Source organism: Lagenorhynchus albirostris, chromosome 13 (genome assembly GCF_949774975.1).
Source record: "Lagenorhynchus albirostris chromosome 13, mLagAlb1.1, whole genome shotgun sequence".
NCBI classification, from domain to species: Eukaryota; Metazoa; Chordata; class Mammalia; order Artiodactyla; family Delphinidae; genus Lagenorhynchus; species Lagenorhynchus albirostris.
This window is the reverse complement of record NC_083107.1, coordinates 13,959,407-13,982,051: the sequence shown is the minus strand read 5'-3', so window position 1 is coordinate 13,982,051 and position 22,645 is coordinate 13,959,407. Positions and strand designations below refer to the sequence as shown.

The following is a 22,645-nucleotide window of genomic DNA, read 5'->3' as shown; positions in this document are numbered from 1 at the left end:
TCAATATGCCTCTCTGGTCCTTGCCTAGTACTCCGTGGGCCTCAATGCATCTGGCCTAGGTAAGTCAAAGGCAGAGTGAACGAAACCAGAACAAGAACTTCCAAGACCTCAGTGGGTACCATTACTTTGAGTCTAACCTCAGGAGAAAAAAAATCACCGACAGAGGGGTCCCTGAGAGCAGAGAGATGGATGACCTGGGGCCCTCACCCAGGGCCCCCACCCAGGGCCAGGCAGACTATGCTGCCCAACGTGGCCCGCCACACTCAAGAAGAAAGTGTTGCTTTCCGGCTCTCTCAGAACAGTGGATAAAAGCTAAGGTAGGTGGAGAGATGGGCCAACAGCAGGAAGGGGCTCAAGGGGTACCGAGGATGGTCACAGAGCCGTCCTAGGAGAACTGACTCAGTGAGCCGCCATCCGATGTGCTTCCCAGCCTGGACCCTCCCCCTCCCCAAGGGGCCCTCAGGGGACTCGCTCACCCGACTCCTCTCCGACTCGCCTTCGTTGTCTAGATCCCGCTGGGTAGCTCTCCGCGTGTTTACGCTTCTGAAAGCTGATGCTTTACTATTCTTCTTTCTGATGGATTCCATCAGAATTTTAAAGAATCTGAAACGAGAAGAAAGCCACGCAGCCCCGTTCAGTACCAGCACCTCCATTCTCCCCTCACTGTGGGGACAGGACGCTCTAAGGATCTCACACCCGCCTAAGGTGACGTTGGGGACTTCTACAGGAGACGGAGACCCTGCCTCTCCCTTCAGCTCACTTCTCCCCCTCCTGCTGTTTCTGGGTGGTATATGGCGCATCGGAAGGAACACTGCTCCACACCCAACAGGCCTGGACTGAATACGTGCCCTGCCACTCCCAGGGTGCGTGGCCTCGATCACCACAGATGGCCTCCTGAGCTTTACCCCTCTCGTCTGGAAAACGCGGGTATTAATAGATACCATGCAGTCTTGCTTTTGGGATTAGAAACAACCCCACATCCGATACCTGTCATGGGGCCTGGCAGGCTGGCTGCTCAGCAAGTGACAGTTCTTGGTGCTGTGTGGTGGCCGTCTAACTAGGGTGGCAGGGCCTGCAGCGGGAGAGGGGAGTCCAGGCCGGGACGAGGGCCGCCCCCAGCCCGCTGCCTACCGCATCTCCAGGAAGTGGCACTGCTCGGGGCTGGCAACTCCTGTCTCCTTGGTGTGGGACCCCCGACAATTTGATGAGAGAACTAAGATGTGGAAGAGCTTATCGGGATCTCCAAGGTGGTGATAACTTACTTTGTGGCAGTAAATCATGTCGACAGGTTAGAACGAAACCAATTTAAAAGGACCAACTTGAGGCAGAGCCCAGAGGACCTTTCCTGGCCCCTGGGTCCTTCCCTCCTGAGTTATCTATTTCTTGCTTCCTCTGGGCCTCACCCTGTCTCCCGCCCCCTGCTCCTTTCTTCATATAACCTCTTGCCCGTCTTCTGCATCAGGCTATAGCAGCACATCAAACAGCCTTCTTTTAATTATATAAAGTATCAGTTCCTCATCTGCCCAGCCAGACCTTCCTGTGTTCTCCGAGCACCTATGATGGGCCCACCATGTACCAGCCCTGAGGGCAAACGAAGGATGAAAAGACAGGCAGTTAGAGCTTTAACTGGAGAAGCAGGCAGGTCAGATGTTTACTATTTTGTTCATTAAAAACAAAAGACTGGGGCTTCCCTGGTGGCGCAGTGGTTGAGAGTCCGCCTGCCGATGCAGGGGACACGGGGTCGTGCCCCAGTCCGGGAAGATCCCACATGCCGCGGAGCGGCTGGGCCCGTGAGCCATGGCTGCTGGGCCTGCACATCGGAGCCTCTGCTCCACAACGGGAGAGGCCACAACAGTGAGAGGCCTCGTACCGCTAAAAAAAAAAAAAAAAAAAAAAAGACTGCTCCTCTCCCTCCCCACTATTTTTTTTCCCAACGTTTTAAAGCTGTACAGGGTTTTGGCTGAGCTTCTACCCTTGGCAGAAAAAAGCCTCCTCACCACCGACCCAAGGAAGAGCCTGGTCACCAGGTGCTGTGGACAGAGACCAGAGGGCCAGACAGGGGAGAAGCCCGGCTTGACTTTAGAAAGATACGGGCCACCCGGGAGGAAGGGGCGGAAGAGACGTTTCCGAAAGGACAGGCTCTGGTTCAAGTCTCTGTTCTGCCAGAGCCTGGAGACAGAGACAGACGAGGGCCTTGACCCCGTCTGTAAGTGTTGGGACCGCCCCTGCCCCACGCCTGAGCCTGCAGCGCAGACTGCAGGGCGCGAAATGACACGGACGGGGCGTGAAGCTGGGCCGCCTCCGCACACAGAAGCTGCTTGTCGCCTCCCTCTGCTGTGGGGCTGCCGCCCTGGCCTGTCCCTTCAGGTGACATCACCCCTCTGAGGCTCCCTTGCCAGCACTTCAATCCCCGCAACTGGCCTCAACCCCAATCCCCCAGCTGCTCCCACCCCCTGCACGTGCATCGTTGGGCTTCTGTGCGGGCCATGTGCGCCGCCATCAATTTCCCCAGCTTCCCATCGACTTGCTGGAGCCGCGCCCAGGCCCACGGTGGGGTCTAAGCACAGATGGGACCCCCCAGGAGACCTTCCCTAAACCCCCCCCCAACCGGTGCAAATCCTCTCTACCCTGCCTGCCTCTTCTGGTGAACAGGACCAGTGCAGAACGTGACAGAAGGTGAGAAAGGAGAATAAGCCCCTGAACGGTAAGTGGCAGGCATGTCACCTGTGTGCCAGGAGTTCTCCCGGGGGTGCGAAGAGCCTGCCCTTCTGTGATTCTGCCCAGAGCCGGGAAACCGGAGGCCCACAGGGACTGCTCTGTGAAGGTCGTGCTGCTTGTCAGAATGTGGCAACCGAGGGGGAACCGGAGGAGGGCAGCTGCACAGAAACCTCCGAACCACATAAATAATTACCAGCAGGGGACATGACCCTCGGCTGTTTCCGAAGGTGCCTGCCAACAGCTCCACCACCTGCTGTTTGCAGAGTCAGACCCACAGAAGCTCTCGCCGCAGACTGCCGGCTCTGTGTTACACGGCTGGGGGCCGGAGGCCGTGGAACTCACACACCCCTGCCACCTAGCTCGGTACTCCTGCCACCTCACCACCCCGGCCCACCTTCCAGATCATTTACACACGTCCAAAGGGGCGGGCGCCAGGACAGATACTGAGGGGAGCTTCACGGCTTCTACACCTCCATCTAGGGAAGCGCCTCTGTGTCTCTATTTCTTTTTTCTCCAATCTGTGTCAAAAGAGTCTCAAGATCCCACAGCTGGGACAGAAGGAGGGAAGAGAGAGAAGAGGAAGGGAGAAGGAAAAAGAAAATGCTCCCGGCGGAGGGGGGGGGCCCTTTTCTGAAGGCACACCCCCATCCCCGTGTGGTCTCCAGGGGGCGTGAGGCTGCTTCGCTGCCCAGGCCTGGCAAAGGCAGCCCAACCACAGCCCCTTCCACGTGCTGCTCCCTCTGGCCCCCCTGCCCAAGTCACAGGGCAGCTCCACCAGGCGCGACTGCACATGGCTTTGTTCATCACAGCCTTTCAAGCGCACGAGCCAAATACAAAGAAGGAGCTGACTAAGTCTGTCGCCACTGGGAAGAAGCCAGGGCTCTTCCTTACCAAGAAGAACTTCTAAAAAAGTGATGAATTTTCAATTCCCCAAGGCAACGTAAAGAGAAAGAACTCTGAGCACAGCCTGGGGCACGCCTCCTGTGACCTACCTGCTTGGCAGGCCCACACCTGAGATGCAGAGAAATGGGGCAGATCGCAGACTCCGCCTGCTCCTGGTAATTCTCAGGAGGCCACGTGATCTGAATTCCGATTTCTCAGGGAAGGGCCGCCTGGCCGGCACAGACAGCGGCACGCCTGGGAGTGGTGTTCCTCCCGGTTAATTAATGAGCCGGCAGCTGGGGCACAGACAGGTCTCCTGCGCCGTGACCCAGCACCCCGAGAGCACTGGGCCTGCCTGATAAGATGAGCCTCCTCCACCCAGGCGAAGAGCGACATAGGTGCTGCCGAGGCCCAGCAAGCTCCCCCGTCCAAAGGGCAGAGTTCACATCCAAGCTCATCTACCACAACACCCGCCATCCTACATGCACCTGCTTCGGGGGCCAGGCTGCAGCCAGTCCACATCTTCAGGTGAGGGCAGAACAGGGCCCATGGCAGGACAGTCACTCCCTCCCAGCCACGCTGCCCTGGGGCCTAGCCTGTGAGTGGGCATCACTCAGTAAATATTTGTGGGATGACTGAGTGCACGGACGTCCTGCCTCGACTCTGCCGTCAGTTCTCTACTTCCAAGCAGCTCCGGAAAACCTGAGGGCTGTTCTAGACTCAAGACAGTGGTTAGTGGTCCGTGGCCAAATCCTGCTGACATATGGGATATATTTCAGCCTCACCAGGCTTTTTTTCTTTTAATTAATTAATTTAGTTAGTTAGTTTTTTGGCTGTGCTGCGTGGCATGTGGGATCTTAGTTCCCTGACCAGGGATCGAACCTGTGTCCCCTGCATTGGAAGCGGAGAGTCTTAACCACTGGACCACCAGGAAGTCCCCTCACCAGGCTTTTAAAGATATGAATTAGTTGCCAATGCTTACAAATTAGAGAAGATTTATCTATAAAAAGTAAAAGCAAGCAAACAGCCAAAGAAAGAAAAAGGAGAGGCGGTTTTCTTCTTATTTTTCTGCATCAGAAGGTCTGGCCACCCTGGCCCACATCCCTGCCCGCTTGAGGCCGGTGACGCGCTCTCCAGCCGGACGGGGGCCCCCAACCTGCCTCACCGGCCTTCTCACCTGCCGGCCCCGCAGCCATCTGAGTCTGCGCACCGCGATCCAGGGTCAGGTGGCCAGTCAGAAGTGCTTCGCTGGCTCTTCCTGGCTCCCCCAGCCCCAGTATGACCCCCATCCTACTCCTGCGCACTCAGCACTGTGGCCCGTGCTTTCCAATGGCCAACAGTGACTTGAACTGGAGAGAAAATGGATGTTCCTTCTCCCCACCAGAAGGGAACCAGAATTTCTCTAAGAAGCTGAAGGTAACCCCAGTTATAGACCTGTGTTCAAGAGCAGCATGCCGTCAGCACACTGCTCCTTCCTAGCAGAATATAAGTGTATCAGGAACCGCATCATGACAGAAATTAACACCACGTGCTGGTCTGACGTCACAGCAGCACCACTGCGACGGGGCTCTGCTCTCTTTATGGTACGTGAACTCCTCCATCTTAAAGCCTACAAAACCCGAGTACACGAGACTCATGGGCCAGAGAGAAAAACAGGGGGCAGAGATGGGAATGCGGTTAATGCAGTCATACCCACAAGCCACATGAGGCTGCAGGACCTGTTCCTTTTCTAAACACCTCCTTGGAAGGAATCATTTGCGCAGAAGCACCCGGTCTCTGGAGTCCTGTGGCCAGAAGCCCTCAAGGTCCATGACAAAGTCAAGCAATAAGCACGGCCTGAGTCCTGACCTTGTTTCCATGAAATGCAGGATGTCCCCGGGTCTCAGGCACTTTTCCTGCTGGTAGTACGCGTGTGGCAGGAACTGAAACCGCAGCTCGTACACCCGGAACTTGTTCTGTTTCTCCCCCATAGAGAAGGACTCCTGGACATCAATTTTCTCCAACACCTAGAACCAGATTGACAGACAGAAACCAATTTGCCCAAAGCCTGGGACTGAGCATTACAAGTGGGTTATGGGAAAACTGAGAGTTTGCAGGGACAGGGGCTGGGACCACAGGCCAAAATCCCAAAGAAACTCCAACAAGCTCTGCTGGTGTAGATCCCTCGGGGGGTGGGGAGAGAGACCCCCCCACACCCTGTAGGCACACCTCCAGAGAACGGCCTGAGGCTGGAGGGGGCAGGCTCCAGCGGGGCTGGTAAGCTGACCGACCCAGAAAGTGTCCTGATTCTTAAGGCACGAAGAATGCTGCAGACCAGTGGTTACCTTTAAAGCTTCCTGATCCATCCCTGCTTAGCATCTGGCAGAGAAAGCCTCCCTCTCACTGGGTGGAGTCTGAGCCAGCGTCTGAACAGCTGGCAAAGGCTGTTCTGCCCGGATGGGAGAAGAGTTGGGAGGACGGATGGGAGGATGCAGGAAAACGCCTGCAGCCAGCCTGCAGCCCTGGGTCCCAGGGAGACAATTACCTCCCCGAGGCACACCCTGGTGAGCTGCTTCTTCAGGCTTTTCACTTTTTTCAGAGCCTTCTTGGTGTTGAACACAGGCACGCGCATCATGGGCGTCTTGATGTTGGCGCTGGCCACCATGAGAATCTCCCTCAACCTGTCACAGAACAAGGGCACATCTGACCCTAAGAGGTACCCCGATTCTTTACTTTTGCGAGGCCTTTCTCATAAAGATGTCACAGTTCTTTGAGGATCCGTGAGAGACCAAAGGATCTCGTGGGGGAGATATGCTGATCAGGGAGTCCCAGCTCTGGCCCCGTGTGTGACAGCAAGGGACTCTTCTGTCAGCTTCCTCCGCTGGAACACGAGCTCCTCAAGGACAGGGCTGTGTCTTCTTCCTGTTTCCTATCACCTGTGCCTCGCATTACAGCGTGGGTGCTTACTGAACGAATAAGAGATGCAGGGAAGGGAAGCAGCGTCTGCAGCGCTCCCACTGGGCACAGGGACCACGGCTAGACCTCGGCCATGGCTCAGACAGCCTGCACGGCCCGACTGCACGGTGCACCCCGCCCTCCTCCCTCCCACAGGAAGCTGGGGAGCCTGAGTCACTCTGCTAAAAAGTAGCCGGGCCAGGCAGGCGAGCCTGATCTCTTTTCTTTCCTCTCACCCAGCGGCCACCATCCTGCAAGGTGCGTACTTTTACCTGAAGGGCCAGGGCCCCTTTGGGTCATGTTCTAGGTGAGTGGCGCCCCCGAAGTTGGGCAACCAGACGGCCTGACCCCGGGAGTATGTAGTTTCACAAGCATCTCAGGTAACTTGGATACAGGAGTTGGTGGAGAGATAAATGGAGATGCTAAGAGGCCTGGGCATGGATCCAACCACAGAAGCCCATTGGGCTCTGGAAATTCCAACCCTGACCCCTGCTTTGATGACACCCTCTCTCTCTCTCTCTCTCTCTCTCTCTCTCTCTAATGAAATGACTTCCTCCCCAGGAGTGGGCTAGGACAGACCCAGCCCCTGCACCCTCGCAGACCCCACCTGGGAATGCCCAGGGTGACATTCATCTCGCCTCTGCCGGCAAAGTGGAAGGTGTTCAGGGTCATCTGTGTGGAGGGCTCCCCGATGCTCTGTGCGGCCAACAGGCCCACGGCCTCTCCCGGGTCACACAGCGAGCGCTGCCACTTCAGCTGCAGAAGAGTCCTCAACCTGGAGATGGGGCAGGGGACAGCAGGAGTCAGGGGCACAGACACTACCTGCCTGTCAGGAGCTGTCAATGCCACCCGCAAGCAGGGCACATGGACCTGTTACCTCTCCCTCTTTCTGGGCTTGTTTTTTCCTAAGCAAATGGTCCTTCTAAGCCTTAAATTCTGGCCAGTGACCCTGAAATGTCCTAAATGACACAGCACAGAGTCCAGCTGGGTAGCTGAAGCTCTAGATGTCCATGCTCGGACTGTTCACGTTCACCCTGAGAATGTCACGGAACTAGTGAGCTCACTATTTACGTTTCCCTTTGTTAATTCTTTTTTTGCCCAGTAGTTGTGACGGCTTGGAGAGGGCTTAAACCTCCCTCTGTACAAACGAGGAAGAGATTCACTGAGCAATTATGGGGATATGGCGGGGAGGCGGGAAGGGGGTGCTTACTTTCTTAATTAGTGCAAATGGCTACAGGCCACATCGGAAGTGTGCGCACTCCACAACTTTGTAATTCACTAACCCCTCCTCCTACGGATGCCGGCCCTTTTAGAACAGCCAAGGAACACTGTATTACCCCGGAACGTAGGACAAGGAAGCCGCTCAACAAACAGCGACTGAACGGGACATTACGTTTGAACACAGAGGAAGGTAATAGAACTACGTTTCTACGCAAGTTCTTTTCAAGAGTCAGACTTTCTGCTGACCTGATGTTGTCTTCTCTCCCTGCTACTTCAAACCAGTGAAGGGTTGGCAGCTTCTGACCAGATTCCCTGATTCTCACATAACCGTGCCCACCACACCACACTCAAGAGAGGGGCCACCTGTGCAGGGCTCTGTCCCCAAAGAGCGCTCTTCTCCGTCGTGGCCCAGATGGGGGGTGCACTCCTGCCTACCTGCTCTCATCCGTCCCACAGGCCTCAGGGCCTGCAAGGCGCCCTCTGTTTCACTTCCCTCCTTCTTGCTGCGGTCTTGAACCCAGGAGGCTGCCAGAGTGGGCGGGGAAGGGCCTGAGAAGCAGATTCTCCCTGTGTGTGTGCTGTGCAATAAATCAATGTCATCACCTGTCCAGAGAGAGCTCCGATTTCTCGTAACTCCTCTCTGCGTGAGCTGCCCACTCGCGACTGTAGTCATCCACCTTCTTTTCAAATGTTTCCGACACTGATGCAAAGTAGATGTCTGGGCGCCAGACAGACAGACTGGGGTCGGGACAAGGAGACGCCTTCTTCTGGTATTTCCTCCGGCTTTGCTCATCTAACTCAGCCCACATCCTCAACATCTGAAAGGAAGGATGGGCCTCAGCTATGCTGGAGGACACCAGGAACAGGCTTCTCTTCCTGGGATGCCCAGTAAGATAAGGCGTATCAGAGGCACTGGCTTCAAATGAGAACAGGGGAAAGAGACAGAAACCTGACGGCAATGAGAAGGCCATCTTGACATCTGAAACACGGAGAAACCGAATCCATCCCAGGGCGCACTGCTTTACCACGACTCTACAAGCGATTCGTCCTGGCCCTTCAAGCACAGGCAGGGTGACCACGTTAAGTTACTGTCCAAACTGAGTGTCTTGTAGCGTGAAACGGGGCACTATTAATAATAATACTGGGATGAGAGGCAAAGCCAGGGCTGTCTCAGGTCAACAAGGACACGGTCACCACAAGCCAGGTGACTGTGCTGGATCCCTGTCTATCCCCCACCCAGGCTTTCCCACGCTCGGTGCCCCAAAGCGCTCCCCTGCCTCCTGGCTCCCAGCTGTGCTTGGCTGACGGGAGGTCCCAGAAGCAGAAGGGCACGTGGGAGGAGAGTGAGGCTGGGCATTCATCCCCCGCCCTCTCTAATGGATCTCGGAGCCCAGAACTCTTTACTGAGGGCTCCTGTCAGGTGGCCTCTGCCCACGGCCACCCTCTCCACTCCTGGTGACTGTTCATGCCTGTGGGGGGCGGGTGGGAACCCAACTTACCAGCCCTAGTTAGTTTCCTGGAACCCTGTCCACACCTCTGTAAAGATTCCCTTCCTTAAATCCCTATTTGAGTGCCATGTTTCCTGACCAGCACTGAATGAAGCCAGATTTCATGACTGTACCTTCCACCGGGAAAACAGCTCCTTCCTCATCCCCTCAACCCCTGACTGATCGCCCACCCCCGCCCCCCACCGAACCCCAGCATCACCTGGTGAGTCTCGGGGCTGCGGCCGTTCTGGTTTGCGCCCTCGAGGTTCAAGGCTTTCACAGCTGCTTGAATTTTCTGGGAATAATTCAAGAAGGCGCCTTTTCTCAGCAGGGCGTTGGAATGCTTGCTTTGCCATTTTTTGATGGCTTTGAAGTGGCGGAGAGCTTTCTGGGGATCTGCTCTGGATAAAACTTCGTGGAGGTGCTTCGATTTCATTATCACCTAAACAAACAGACCACACAGACAAAACCAAAGAGATGAGGGCGTAACACAGGGCCACGTCACACAACTCCACAGGACGGAGGTGGCCCGTGTGGAGCCCTCACGATGCCCCTGGGGGGTCTGAGCGCCCACTGCTAACCAGGGCCCTCACTCTGTGCCAGTCAGACTTGGGAGCTGGCGTTCTCAGGAGCTGAGGTCACGGGGGAGAGACCGTGACACTCAGAGTCCCTCCAGAACATGGCGCCAGGATGGGAAGGAGCCAACCCCGGAGTACAACCTTCAATTCGACCACCTGCTTCGTGACCTTGGACAGGCCATGTCAGTTTCAGTTTCCCAAACTGTAAAACAGGGTGACTGCTGAGCCAACGGTGACGATCGCTCTTGGGGCGGTAAGGTGTGGTATGAAAACCGCGGGCTTGTGTGTCAGAGGGCCTGGGTGCAGACACAAGCCCTGCCACTCACCAGCTCGTCACTGAAACCCTGCCACTCAGCTACCTTGGCTGTAAAATGGGCAGAGGGCCACCTGCGTCCCCAGGCTGCAGGGAGGAGGAAGGGAGACAGCAGCCACGGTGCGCTCTAGTTTAGGGCCCGGCACAAGGCAAATGCCCCACACGAGCAGTTTTTCTAGACGTATGCGTGCCTCTCTGTCATCTCACGGGATGAAGCACACAGAGGGAGGGGCTCTGACAAGGTCAGGCGTTCCAAGGCATCGCCTGGTGCTTTCGAACTCTTCCCACCCTAGTTTTCAGCGGCCACTCTGAGTGGCAAGGCTCAGGGCGGGAGGCCCACCGCACGGCCCCCGCCCCACGACCCACAGGCGCGGGGGACCGGCACACTACCTCACAGTTGCTGGCGAGGAAGGGGAACTGCTTGGGCTGCAGGAACTGTGTCTTGGGGATGTCCAGGCCGTCCTCCCCATACAGGAACTGCACCACGCTGCCGTCGCTGTCGCGGACTGTCAGGTCATACTGGACGACCAGCCCCTCCAGGTGCTTGATGATGCACCTGTACAGGGACCACTGGCTCAGCGCCCACCGGGCTCGCCACCTCCCAGGGCAGCCTCTGATGGAGCGGATGGAGGGCAGAAAAGGGGACTGCTGTCCTGCAGCCAGGCAAGCCCCCAGGACAGGCTGGCTCCCGTGCCCCAGGCTCTGAGCTACAGCACCTCGCGGCCAGGGGCTGCAGCCACGTGTCCTGAGGAGGTTGGCTGCCCCGCTCGACCCCGACTCCCAGCTCCAGCCCCAGCTGCTGGGACCACTGCCTGCTCCGTCGCTCCCTGGCATGGCAGGGCTCCCCAGGACCAGTGTCCTTAGACCCAGGAGGCAGGCAAAGCAGCGGGGCTGCCGCCCCATCCAATGCTTCTCTCACACCATTAGGCCAGAGACTGTCAGGGACAAAGGGGACCTTAGGAACTAAATGCTGACGTGATAGCCCTAACCTGGTGCCTTTTTTCCTCAGCGCTCCCAGCGGTCAGCTGCCGCCCTCAACCTGCCCCCCTCTGCTGCCCTGGTGCTGGCCTTAGCTTACTTCTCTGGCCACCCTGCCTTGGTTTCTCCTCCTGCCACCTTCAGAGGGGGTCTCCTAGGAGCCACTGTTCCCCTGAGCTCCAAGGACAGAGCTCGGCACTATCTTCTCGGCACCCAGCCCGGGGCCTGGCGAGGTTGGAGCTGAGCATCCTTGTCCCCTGTGCTGCAGATGCTGAGGTACCAGGCACCTCGCAGGGCTGCAGCTCTCGGCAGCAGCCACGGCCCCGGAGGCTGCATCTCCAGGCCTCTCCCGAGCTCCAGGCCCCCTCCCTGGAACAATCCCCTTGCTTATCCTGCCGCTGCCCCCTCACGCCAGCCACAACTTTCTCTCCCCCCTCTGCAGCGTCTTGCTTTCTGTCCACCGTGCCACTGTGCTGCCACTCGGGCCTGACGCCTCCTGCCTCTTGTTCATTTCAGCCGGTTGCCCCACGTCTTCGCCGCGTCGGATTCTCCCTTTCCATCGCCAGCCACAAGAGGCAGCCTTCCAACCTACGGCCCCTCCTGTCTGAAGGAAGGCACTCGCCCTTCCTGCCGTGACCCTCCACCGGCAGAGGGGTCCTGCGGACCGCTGTGCCCTTTGCCCCAGTGGCTGCCGCTCTTCATGCCAGCCCGGATCCCCAACACCCTCCTCTTCCCTGCCCTGCATTCAGATGGCCCCCGACACAGATCCCCCACCCCCAGACTCGCGCGATCACTCGATTCCTAGCTTTTTCTACACTCCACAGGTATCCTTGAATGATTTAAGAGGATGGAGGTGGGGCGTAACCCCTGCTCACAGGTGGGTCTGGCCCTGTAATCCACGCCGGATGCAGGAACTCAGGGCGCACCAGCCCAGACCTTCTTGTTTAACCTCCTCTCTGGGAGGAAAGGGAACACGTCGCTTCTCTGACTGGCCTGCTTGGGCAGGTGGGAGGTTGAAGCTTAAAACTGAGACCGGCCTGGCTCCGAGTGCCGGACCCAAGGGGCCTGGAATCCTCTCTGCCCCAACCGCAGAGCCCTCCCGGGGGGCAGGACCAGTGCATCACCACCCAGGACCTTTCTCCCAGGGAAAGGCGCACACACTGACGCACGGGCCCTTCCTATAAACCTCTGAGCTCACACTTTACCGATCCTCTAGGAGGGGAAGGATATCGGCTATTTTCTGTCTTGGGCCACCCGTGGACAGTTTTTTCTAGAAGTTTTTTCATCCAAAGGGATCTTAAGTGAATTGTCAATGAAAATGTGAAAAAAATGACAGAGGTGAATGGACCTGCGACGCTGATGCCACCTAAAGGTGGCAGAGCAGGTGCTCTTTACCTTTGGAGGTAGCCGGAGCGGCTGGTCTTCACAGCCGTGTCCACCAGACCCTCTCGCCCGGCCATGCAGTGGAAGAAGAACTCCTGTGGGAGAAGCGGGGACCCAGGTCCCAGGGGTGGCAGTGAGGACGGTGTGCTTCCTAAAGGGTGGCTCAAGCCAGTGCCCCTGGCAGCTCTGATGTCTCCCACGGCCCCAGGGACTCCTGCCCTCCCCTGGGGTTGCCTCTGTCTTATTCTGCCGGAGCACAGAGGGACAAATGTTCCAGCTCCCATTCCCAGGAGCCCGTCCTCAGTGCCATGTCCCACACCCCACACGCACCCCATTTTCCAAACAGAAATGGCACTGGTGCCTCATCATGTAGGGTTTTCCAAAATTCCACGAGAAATGGGTTTATAACAGTAATCAGCAAACACGTACATACATACACACACACACGTGCCGATAAAAGATAACATGACTCGAGCTAAAACCCTATGAAATGACCCCATCCCTCACTCTGATGCTTCCTTTACCACCATACTCCGTTTCATTCCATGAAGTCAATCATTTCATGATGCACTAAGGGGTCGCAACCAGAGTTCAGAACTCTCTGGTCCACGTTAGCTCTCCACCACCCTTCGCCAGGGGCCACGGATGGCCACTGGAGAGTCTGTGTGGGACTGAGGGAGGAGCCCTGGGAGCAGCTGGTGGCCCTGACACAAAGGGTTGGTCCCGTTCACAACCTGGACTTAGCTGTCTGACCACAAGAGGCGTCCTTGCAGAGACGCACTAGACCAGGGAACAGAAGGTACTCACAGTCGAAAAGCCATTTCTGCCGAGTGTGAGGAGAAAACCTTTCTCTTAAGGGAGAGTTTTGTTGCTGACTGAGGAAAAACTAGACATTTGCTACCGCTGGTCAATTTTCCCAAGGTCAAGGAGGAGCCAGGGGAGGTTCTCTTAGGGAAGCTTTGTGAAATAAGTCTCTGTGATGCTCCTTTTGGCCACAGAGAGCACCCTGGTGAGGGGCCTCGCCGTCCCCAGCTGCCCTCAGATGCAGGGAAGAACCGGTGGAGAAAGGGCGCAGAGCAGGAAGAGGCAGAGCTGGGATTGGTCTTATTCATCTTCCCATTCATCAGCAATCCCACCCGAGCACCCACGATGCGCTAGGCACCGTGCTGGGCTCTGGCATTATGATGGTGAACACGACATGGCTGCGTCCTCTTGGTCCTTGCAGGCCCCAGGGTCTAGTGGGTAAGCAGGGATGGCCTAGCACTTACTACTTGGCTGTCTTTGCTTAAAGCTGCTGGTGAAGGTCACAGGCCTGTTACTGTTGAGCTTAAGAGATGAGGAGAACAGCCCAAAGGAAAACCCAAACTACATACAGGAGGCTTGATGCCGGTGAGGAATCTGCCAGTGACGAAGCCGCCAGCCCTGGGGGTGAACTCATACGGCTCGAAGCAGGGCAGTGACTTGCCAGATGCCATCAGCGGGGGTCTCCGGCCTTCCAGTTCGATCTGGCCCAGCAGGCACGAGATCTGGGAGAAAGGAAACCCAAAGGCAACAGAAGACCCACATGCTCGTTAGATGATGCTCCGTCCCAGCAGGGGATGGGGGGGCCTGCTCTTCCAGAAACACTGCATGGGATCCAAGTTCCTGAAGGCCAACCTAGATTGCTAAACAAGCCCAGAAAGCTGACCTTCCAGGAAGATAACTATGTCTTCCTTTCCATGACGGCAATTTTCGCATTTGGACTCAGTTGAAATGGACGGTGTTTGTAAAAGCAGCCATGTTTCAGAAGCATCTCGTGTTATACTTGGACGGGACCCCCAGGTCCTAACAGGGAAACTGAGACTAGCAGAAAAAGTAGTTTAACTGTGATCTTTAACATTCTCAGGTCAAAAGAGAATAAAACTGCCTATTAATGTTCTTGGGGGGAGAAGAGCAGCAGGTCTGGATTTTATTTAGTCGAAAGGGCTTCCCGATGGCCTCCAGCCTTTTAAGCCCATTCCTATTGCTCTCTACTCACCAGATAATGAGATGGTCCTTGAGACCCTCTCAAGGTCATCAAGATATTTTTTAAAAGTTGCTAAAATTTGTGAAAATGCTGTGATAGCACTGCAGTAATTGGTCCTCCATAACGAGCCAAAAATCAAAGGTTAAGAAACCTCTAGGACAATGCCTATAATGTAACACTGAATGAAAAACGCAGATCGTGCAACATTTCAGGATCTCAGCTAAGATTATAAATACACACACACCGTGTTTATATATAATGTGACTATGTATAATAATACAGTGTGTAAGTTTACAACATGGATCTGTTTGGTACACGTCAGTATCTGGATACTTGTGTCGGTATCTGTCTATAACACTTAACAGTGGTTAGCGCCTGCACCGATTTCGACATACTTTTGTATTTTTCAGTACTTGCCACATTTCGTACGGAATGTGGATCCTTTAAAAATAGAAACAAATCTGAAAAGGGCCTCCTGCAACTACCCCACCCTTCTGCAAACCAGCCAGCACCCGCCTCGGCTCACACCTGCATGGTATTCACAGTTGAACCTTTGGCTCCAGACTGCACCATCATCTGCAAGTTGTTCTCTGGGAACTGTCTGTGCAGGCCCAAAGGCATGCATGCCTGCAGATGGAACACACGCACTGGTCAGTGACTCACCCTCTTGGGAATCCCAGGTTCAGAAGGTAAATCCAGGATGCAGAAGCCAACACAGACTATTTATCTAGAGAGAAGTGCCAGGTCCCACGTGAGGTAAGAAGTCTCACCCGGCATCAACCCTTTGGCTAGAAGCCCTGGAGAGAAGTCTACAGGATGGCCCAGTACAGCAGAAACTTACACAGCATTTTAAATCAACTATACTCCAGTAACAACTAAAAAAAAGAAAAAAAAAAAAAAAAGAGGATGGTCCAGGGTGCTGCGTTCTCTTGACACCTCTGCCAGGAAGCCGGAAAGGAGATGCAGAGGGGCCAGCATCTCCAGTTCATGATTCTGAAAAGCAGCTGGTTAAAAATAAAACTTAAGGTGGTGCCCTTGGGAACCTGTCCAGCAGAGCATGGCCTGGCCCTGGACAGTAGCAATGATGACCAATGTCTGTGTCACATTCACGTTTCCCAACATGCTGCCCAAATACCAAGCAGGAGGCTCACCTTGGCTCCTGGGCCAGCGGAAGCTAGCAAAGCCCCCAGGGGGACCAGGGAGATGCTGAGGTGGGGGGAGCTCTGAGTCTATCTAAGCTTCTGCCTAGGGTTGCAGAGACCCAGCCCCACACCGGAGAGGCAGAGTGGATGGAAAGAGATGGAGGAACAAGAAATAATCCTAAGATGCTTCTGAGACAACGCCCCACCTGCAGCGTCCCCAGTCAGCCCTGGAAGCTGAGCCTCCTGGTTTTCACGCGGTACTGGAGGGCTCCTCTGAACCACGACTCTCAAGGACGGAACTGTACCAAAAGGTCTGCATTCTGGGCCACTGAGGGGATGCTGACAGCCAGTCAGAGTACTCCACGGGCAAACACTGACTTCTGCTGGGCACTGGCCACGCCTCCCTCCCTCCTCCTCAGGTGGGGCCTCAAGGCCCAGGAGGCAGGGTGAGGGCCAGGTGGGCTCCTTCAAGCCGCAGGATTGGGAGCCCCAGCTCTGGGCTGAGAAGGCGAGAGAACGGGGTCTGCCATCCTGGCTTGTGCGGGGACGTCCCTCTCCTTTCTCAGCTGCGCAGGAAGGGGCTCTGGAGGACTGGCAGGGCGCTCACCTCACCCAGGGCACTGTGCAGATTAGCTCCTAAATCCTCCCTGCAAGCCCACGAGGCAGGTGCTCTTCCCATCCCCAGCCCCCTGCGGGAGGACACCTGGCTCAGACCGCTCACATCACACAAGGCCCGAGATCTCACAGCAAGTCCGTGGCAGAGCCAGGATTCGAACCCAGGCCTTCACCCCTGGGTCCCCCATATAAGCAGCACTGGTGGTTTTGATCCTTCATTCTGCCCCTCCACCCTGCAGTGGCCCCTGGGAAAGATTTCCTTCCGTCCCCCTTAATGCAGTTATCCTAAAATACAAACATTTAAAATGAAAAATAGTGGGGAATTCCCTGGTGGTCCAGTAGTTAGGACTCGGTGTTTTCACTGCCAAGGACCTGGGTTCAATCCCTGGTCGGGTAACTAAGATCCTACAAGCTGTGCGTGGTCAAAAGGAAAAAAGAAAAATCGTGCAATGTCTTCTTTCTCAGCATTCATCAAAGACCTTTCCAGACCCCAACGGGGTGAGGGAATGAAGCCCTTGGCTTTTCAAAACGATCAATTCTACTCGTCCCACCTCACGTCTCACCTAGTCAGCTATTAAACAGCCAAATTGCTCCAAAGAGCCCAGAGTGAGAATCAAAATGTAATTTTTTAAAACACCAGCATTCAAAATGGTGGTGGTAAGTGCACACACTGCTGGACTAACCTTGTTAATTTCATTGCTGTAATGATTCACTTCCTCCTTGAACTTCAGATCAATCATGTTAAAATCCCTCTGGTCTTTGCCCAGATGGGCATCCTGCCACTTCCCTCGGACCTCATCACACGATGCCGCTTCTGGAAGGTTTAACGCAGCCCTGACAGCCTAGAATGAGCAAAGGACAACGTCGAAGGCTGCAGCCAGGTGAGGAGGGTGTGGAGCCCAGCCAACCCTCTGCGGCAGGCAGTAGCCACCCAGGCCCTCCTCACCCGGGGCCCACAGTGGGTGGACTCTTCAATGATCCTGTGTCTCCTGACGTCTGCCTTCGGCTTGACCAGAATGTCTTCCACGCCTGTGAAGTGAAACAGACAAGCCTGGATGCGACCGGGCCTGACTTCTCACCAGGCTGTGAACTTGGTGAGGTCAGGGCACAGAGCATGGTGCCACGCATGCAGGGAACACTTGGACAATGATGGTGACATTCATATCACCATTAAGAGACTGCTACCATCTCTTACGGGCTTACCATTTTACAAATGACAGAACTTAAGGCTCGAACTTGAGCCCAGAGTTACAGTGGCAGAGAGTAAATCCAAGCCCATGTCCCAAACTTGTGCTCTTAGCCACCAGCTATACTCCCTCCATTCAATAAAAACATGTTGGATGGATGGGCTAGAAGTGAAGATGACGTTTTGGGTGAAAAACTGAGTTTGAGGAAAGAAGAGAGGGAGGGAGAGGACATCCTAGTTTTGACTCCCAGGAGTCACACTGCGTAGGGCCCAGCCTATGTGGTTGTGAGAACGCGTGTGCAGGCATACACACAGACATGCTCGAGCCTGGGGGACAGGGACCACCACCGCAGGGTCCCCGTCATTGCACTGGAAGGAGGAAAGCCTGGGTCACTTCAGTTAAGCCTGTCCTTCTGGCTTCAAAGGGCTGAGGAATTCCTCACCTTGGGCAAGAAGTCTTCCCACTTTCTCTTTCAATGAACTACTTTCTGTCTACATCTGAGAGCTACTGGACTCCAAAGTCCCTCGGCCAAGGTCTGAGTGGGAAGGGAGACAAAGGCTGCACTGTTCCAAAGCGGGGCTAAGGTGGCTGGGACTCCCACATGCAAAGTCCTGGAAGCTTGAGAGCCTCTAAAGAGCTTGTGTGAGCAGGAGGGGAAAGAAACTGTCCCTCTGCGAGGAAGCCACAACCACGAAAGTGGGCCCTTCCATGGGGTCAGCTCCAGACCGCCTTGCCGTCCCTACAGCGGCCTCCGGCTGCGAGGGCTAGAAGGCACCATGGCTAGCCCGGCCTGCCCTCCGAGCTCGACGCCCAGCTTGGCCCTGCGCCCTCCCAGTCTCTCGGCACCAGATGGTCTTTGCACTTTGGCCAACTTCTCCTCGTACCACGTGCTGAGCAGAGCTGCTTGTTAGGTTTGATCCTCGTCACTGTCTGGGTGTGGGATCTTCCTCTACTTTTTGCTTTGAAAGATATTTGCTCAAGGGCGTTCATCCCAGCAATATCGTGACAACCAGGAAAGAGCTTAAAGGTCTAATAACAGGAACTGGTTAAATAAGCTACGGTACATGTACACAAGTAGAAGAGTCTGTAGGCACAGACCTGAGGACGTCAGTTTATACTTGCTCACCCAAGAGGACATTTATAAAACACATCTGCAACCGGAGGGAGGGGAGCAGATTACAGAACACTAGGTCGTGTAGGATCCCCTTTTTTCTGAATGTGTTTGCACTTGGCAAGTCTAGGAAGACACACATCAAATCGACATTGGTGGTTATCCCTGGCAGTTGAATGCTGGGTGATTTTAAATTATTTTCACACCTGTACTACATTATTTTGACTTGTCCACAATTAATATAAATTATACAATTACGCAGGCCCCGCTGTAGGCCGACGAGCCAACTCCAGCTGCGGCAGGCCCACCGGCCCCACGTCTACACGGACACGGGGTCTCGGTCCCACCGCTGCTGGTCTTGTCGGCTGGACGATTCCCACGCTCCCTGGGGCTCCTGTTCAGCACGCAGCCCGTCACCCACTCCTCACAGGAAACTGCCGGAGGGCTCGGACTCCGCTCTGCGCACCTGGAGACACGCTGCCCTGAATGAGCTCGGGGCACAGAAGGTATCTGCACACGTGTTTTCTTTACAAAGCCAACTTCCTGAACAGCAGGCTCTCATTTCCAGGGAGGAAACCAGAGAGTTCCTCTTCCTGTCTTAGGATCACCTGACAGGTCTGCCCCAACGTGGTGTTTCCAACCTCACCTGCTGCATCGGGAGGTGTAGGTAGCTCTGACAACAGGTAGGGCCCTAGATGGAGTGCGGAGGATTCTGCACTGGAGGATTCTGGAAGGGCACTTGCAAGAGAGAATGGAGGTGAGTGTGAGTGTGAAAACATCGGTCTCAGGGACCGAAAACCAGAAAGGGTGGGGTTGAGAAAGGGACAGAATGGAAATGGAGATGAGGGTGCAGGGGGGTGTCATTCTGTGCTACGTGAAGAAACATGGGGTTGGGGGGTGGGAGAAGCACTGAGAAGGAGCAAGGCTGTGAAGTGTGGCTGGTGGCCGAGTGAGGATGCCTTTGTCGAAGGAGCCTGGCTGTTCCCCTGGAGGCTGCCAGGAGAGCCGGGGAGACATGCTGGTGTGCGTGCTGGCCAGGGGAGGGGGCCCCAGGGCCACCTGCCCACACTCACCCAAAGTGAAGCCTCTGTAGAGCTGCAGGTAGGCGGTGAAGAGGCGGGCCAGGCAGGTGAGAACCTTGCCGCTGGTCTCCCCGCCGTAGATCTCGTAGCAGCAGTGGACCAGGCCGTAGGCGGAGCTCCCATAATGCGCCTTGTCCAGCACCCCGCAGAGCAGCTCCCCTTCCCTGATGATCACCTGCAGAGGGACGGCCACCAACGCTGGGTTGGAGGCAACGCCTCCTGTGTGAGGTCCCCAACCCCACCCCATCTCGTGTCTTGTTAACCTTATTGTAACCTGCCTCAAGCCCTTGATGCAAAGAAGACTACACACACACACACACACACACACACACACACACACACACACACACACACACACACACACACACACACACACACACACACACACACACACACACACTTCAGTGTGTTCTTATGCCCCGTGCTCCCTCCACCCATCCGTACTGACTTAAAGTCAAGGATCCTTGACAAAAACCTTGTGACTGGAAATGAGAACACCTAGCGCCTAAACTTCATAACCGTGACCTTGGCCTAGGTACTCCCTTCCTTGTACCCTGGAAATAAGAAAAACACAACCTTTTTGATATCATTTAAGGCCTGAATTTGTACTTCCATAAAGTTGGTTTCAAGCATTAGAAGCTAATTCAAGGAAGGACTTCTAGTTGCACGGTGCCACACACATTAAGTATAGAATCTAGGAAGGGAAAGAAGAGGGGCAGCTTGGGTTCCAAATGCGATGTGTGTTAGACCCTGTGACAAAGCACTTGTGAGCTGGGGCCTTGGGGATACTCCCCCACCAAGAGCACACAGAGGCCTTGGCAGTCCTTAGTGTGTTGCTCTCCTGCAGCAGCACCGTGCCCTGGGGCTGGCTGGGTCTGGCTGCCCTGGGGCTGCCCCCGAGGCCTGGTTCCTGAGCACAGAGCTGGGAGGTGTGAAACCTCACAGCAGCGTAATGATCTTCAGCCTCTCAGGGGTCTCAGGGGAAAACACAGGGTCTGCATTTCCAAGCTTTGCTGAGTCAAGTTCAGAGGCCTTCTGCCAGAGAAGCCTTTCCGTGCTGGTTATGAGTTTTATACTGAGAGTCAAATGCTAATAGTCAACTCTTACTCTTTCCAAAACCGAAGTTGACACAGTTTGGGTACAACTTCTTCCCTTCAGGCACGACTCCTCTTTCTGCGCACGTGCCTCCATTTCTCTGTCTTGATTTTAAATCAAGCTGCCTAAACCCAGGACTGGAAGTCTGCAACCCACACAGCTGGGCAGCCATACCTGGGACTCGCACATGGAGTCGGGGTTAAAGCCGGGAACGGGCCGAGGAGACTCCTTCACCCAGGCCTTCCCACCAATCTTCGCCTTTCCTGACAAGTTCAGTGGGACGTGATCCTCTGGGATTATGTTGATGAGCAGCGTGGACACAACCTGGAAAGAAAAAGAAGACAAAGCTGATGGAGGGAAGAAAAGCTGAGACGTTCCCTTTTAGGGCCCCCTGTCCCTCTTCATCCTGAAAGGCAGACAGTTCCATTCTGATGAGCTGCAGGTGAAGCAGAAAACAACAAACAAAAAAACACCACCAACAAAAAAGGGACAGTTTCTTGTCTGTGGGACAAGATCTCAGTTTTTACTTTTCTGCTTACATGACTTAGGAGGGAGGGAGGTTAGAACTGGAAACAAACACATACCACTAAGAACTTCACTTCTTCTTAGAGTGAAGAATCCCCTAGACTTGAAATCAACTTCTTGAATAGACCAAAGGAAGAAAAGGAAAATAAACTGCTGTGGGATCACAGTAGAGAAAGATTTAAATTTGTATGTGGTTAAAAACAAAAACAAAAAAAAGGAAAACAGACAGCAGGGTTGAGAGAGATGGTGGGGCTCGTAACACTGCCAGGGAAAGGCAGCTCTGACATGTGAGCCCCAGGACTGAGGCAAAGGTCCAAGAACCCCGTCAGAGGCATCCTTCTCTCATTTTCAGGCCACATCAAAAGAGATGACAATTATCACATACAGTTAGTAATGTCCTCCCACAGAACAGTGCTGACTTTCTGGGGGGCACCAAGGAGGAAAGGATATACAGACTAAGAATCCAGAGTCTTCCCTCTGAAGAGCTTCACAGAGGAGGCCCGAGGTATGTGACTGAGAAGCAGGCTGCGGTGGAGCTTCGGGGATAACGGGGTGTCCCAGGGTCCACTCCATCACCGACTGGTCGTGGGCTGGGGGGCAAAGGGTTCTGTTCTCTTAGCCTTAGCATTGCTCATGTGTAGCACAGAGATGAGATCCGTTTATTCATTCAGCAATTATACATCGAGGGCTTACTTTGAGCCAGGCGCTGGGGGAGTCATGAATAAAACAGTCTGCCCTCAGTGGAGCCTCCAATCCCGAGGGGATCCACGCTTTGGAGGAAAATAAAGTGGGGAAGGAGGACCCAGAGTAGGGCAGGGGGAGAGAGTACCTGGGATTTTACACAAGACAGGCAGGGAAAGCCTCACCACGAAGGAGAAGGGAGCCCTGCAGAGGTCAGAGCATGCGTTTTGGGCAGAAGGCTTTTCGTTTGAGTGAGAAGGAAAGGTAATCGGAAAGTTTCGATCAAAGGAGCGACGTGCTCGGATATAACTTTTAGCAGGATCACCTGTTCCACATACATTCCTGGTCTGGACTTTGAAGCTAAATAAATGCTGCAAAGAATAAGCCTCCCAAGTGACACTGACAAGAAGGACTGGCACTTTGGAAGCAGTTATTAAGGCGTCCTGAGCGGGGAGCACGTGGGACGCTGTCTCTGTGTGAGGTCTACCGCAGGGCGCGCTGGTGATGTGACTGCTGGGCCACCCCATGGCTCCCACACAATTCACTTCTACGTAGCTAACACCAGAAATACATTTATTTGACTGGGATTAACCATGGCTACTGAAAGGCCGGGGAGTCCTTCCTCTGCCCAATTGGGCCCATCGGTATGGCCATCCACTCAATACACGACTGCCAGCAGGAGGCCAAGAGAGGCGATTTCACAAACAG

The 22,645-nt window shown here is 54.9% G+C and overlaps 1 protein-coding gene across 2 annotated transcripts in view; it reads right to left on the bottom strand.

Moving 5' to 3' along the window:
• The window catches only part of POLR1A (RNA polymerase I subunit A), a 76,176-nt gene that overhangs the window by 6,117 nt on the left and 47,414 nt on the right, over positions 1-22,645 (bottom strand). For both annotated transcript variants that reach the window (XM_060168613.1, XM_060168614.1), the window contains exons 15-28: positions 20,906-21,055; positions 19,628-19,811; positions 17,203-17,285; positions 16,940-17,098; positions 15,028-15,126; positions 13,868-14,020; positions 12,507-12,589; positions 10,524-10,689; positions 9,463-9,684; positions 8,359-8,573; positions 7,142-7,309; positions 6,125-6,260; positions 5,449-5,606; positions 477-603 (exon numbers count right to left, since the gene is read on the bottom strand). In XM_060168613.1, coding sequence (XP_060024596.1) covers positions 477-603; positions 5,449-5,606; positions 6,125-6,260; positions 7,142-7,309; positions 8,359-8,573; positions 9,463-9,684; positions 10,524-10,689; positions 12,507-12,589; positions 13,868-14,020; positions 15,028-15,126; positions 16,940-17,098; positions 17,203-17,285; positions 19,628-19,811; positions 20,906-21,055 — 2,103 coding nt within the window. The remainder of the gene's footprint in view (positions 1-476; positions 604-5,448; positions 5,607-6,124; positions 6,261-7,141; positions 7,310-8,358; positions 8,574-9,462; positions 9,685-10,523; positions 10,690-12,506; positions 12,590-13,867; positions 14,021-15,027; positions 15,127-16,939; positions 17,099-17,202; positions 17,286-19,627; positions 19,812-20,905; positions 21,056-22,645) is intronic.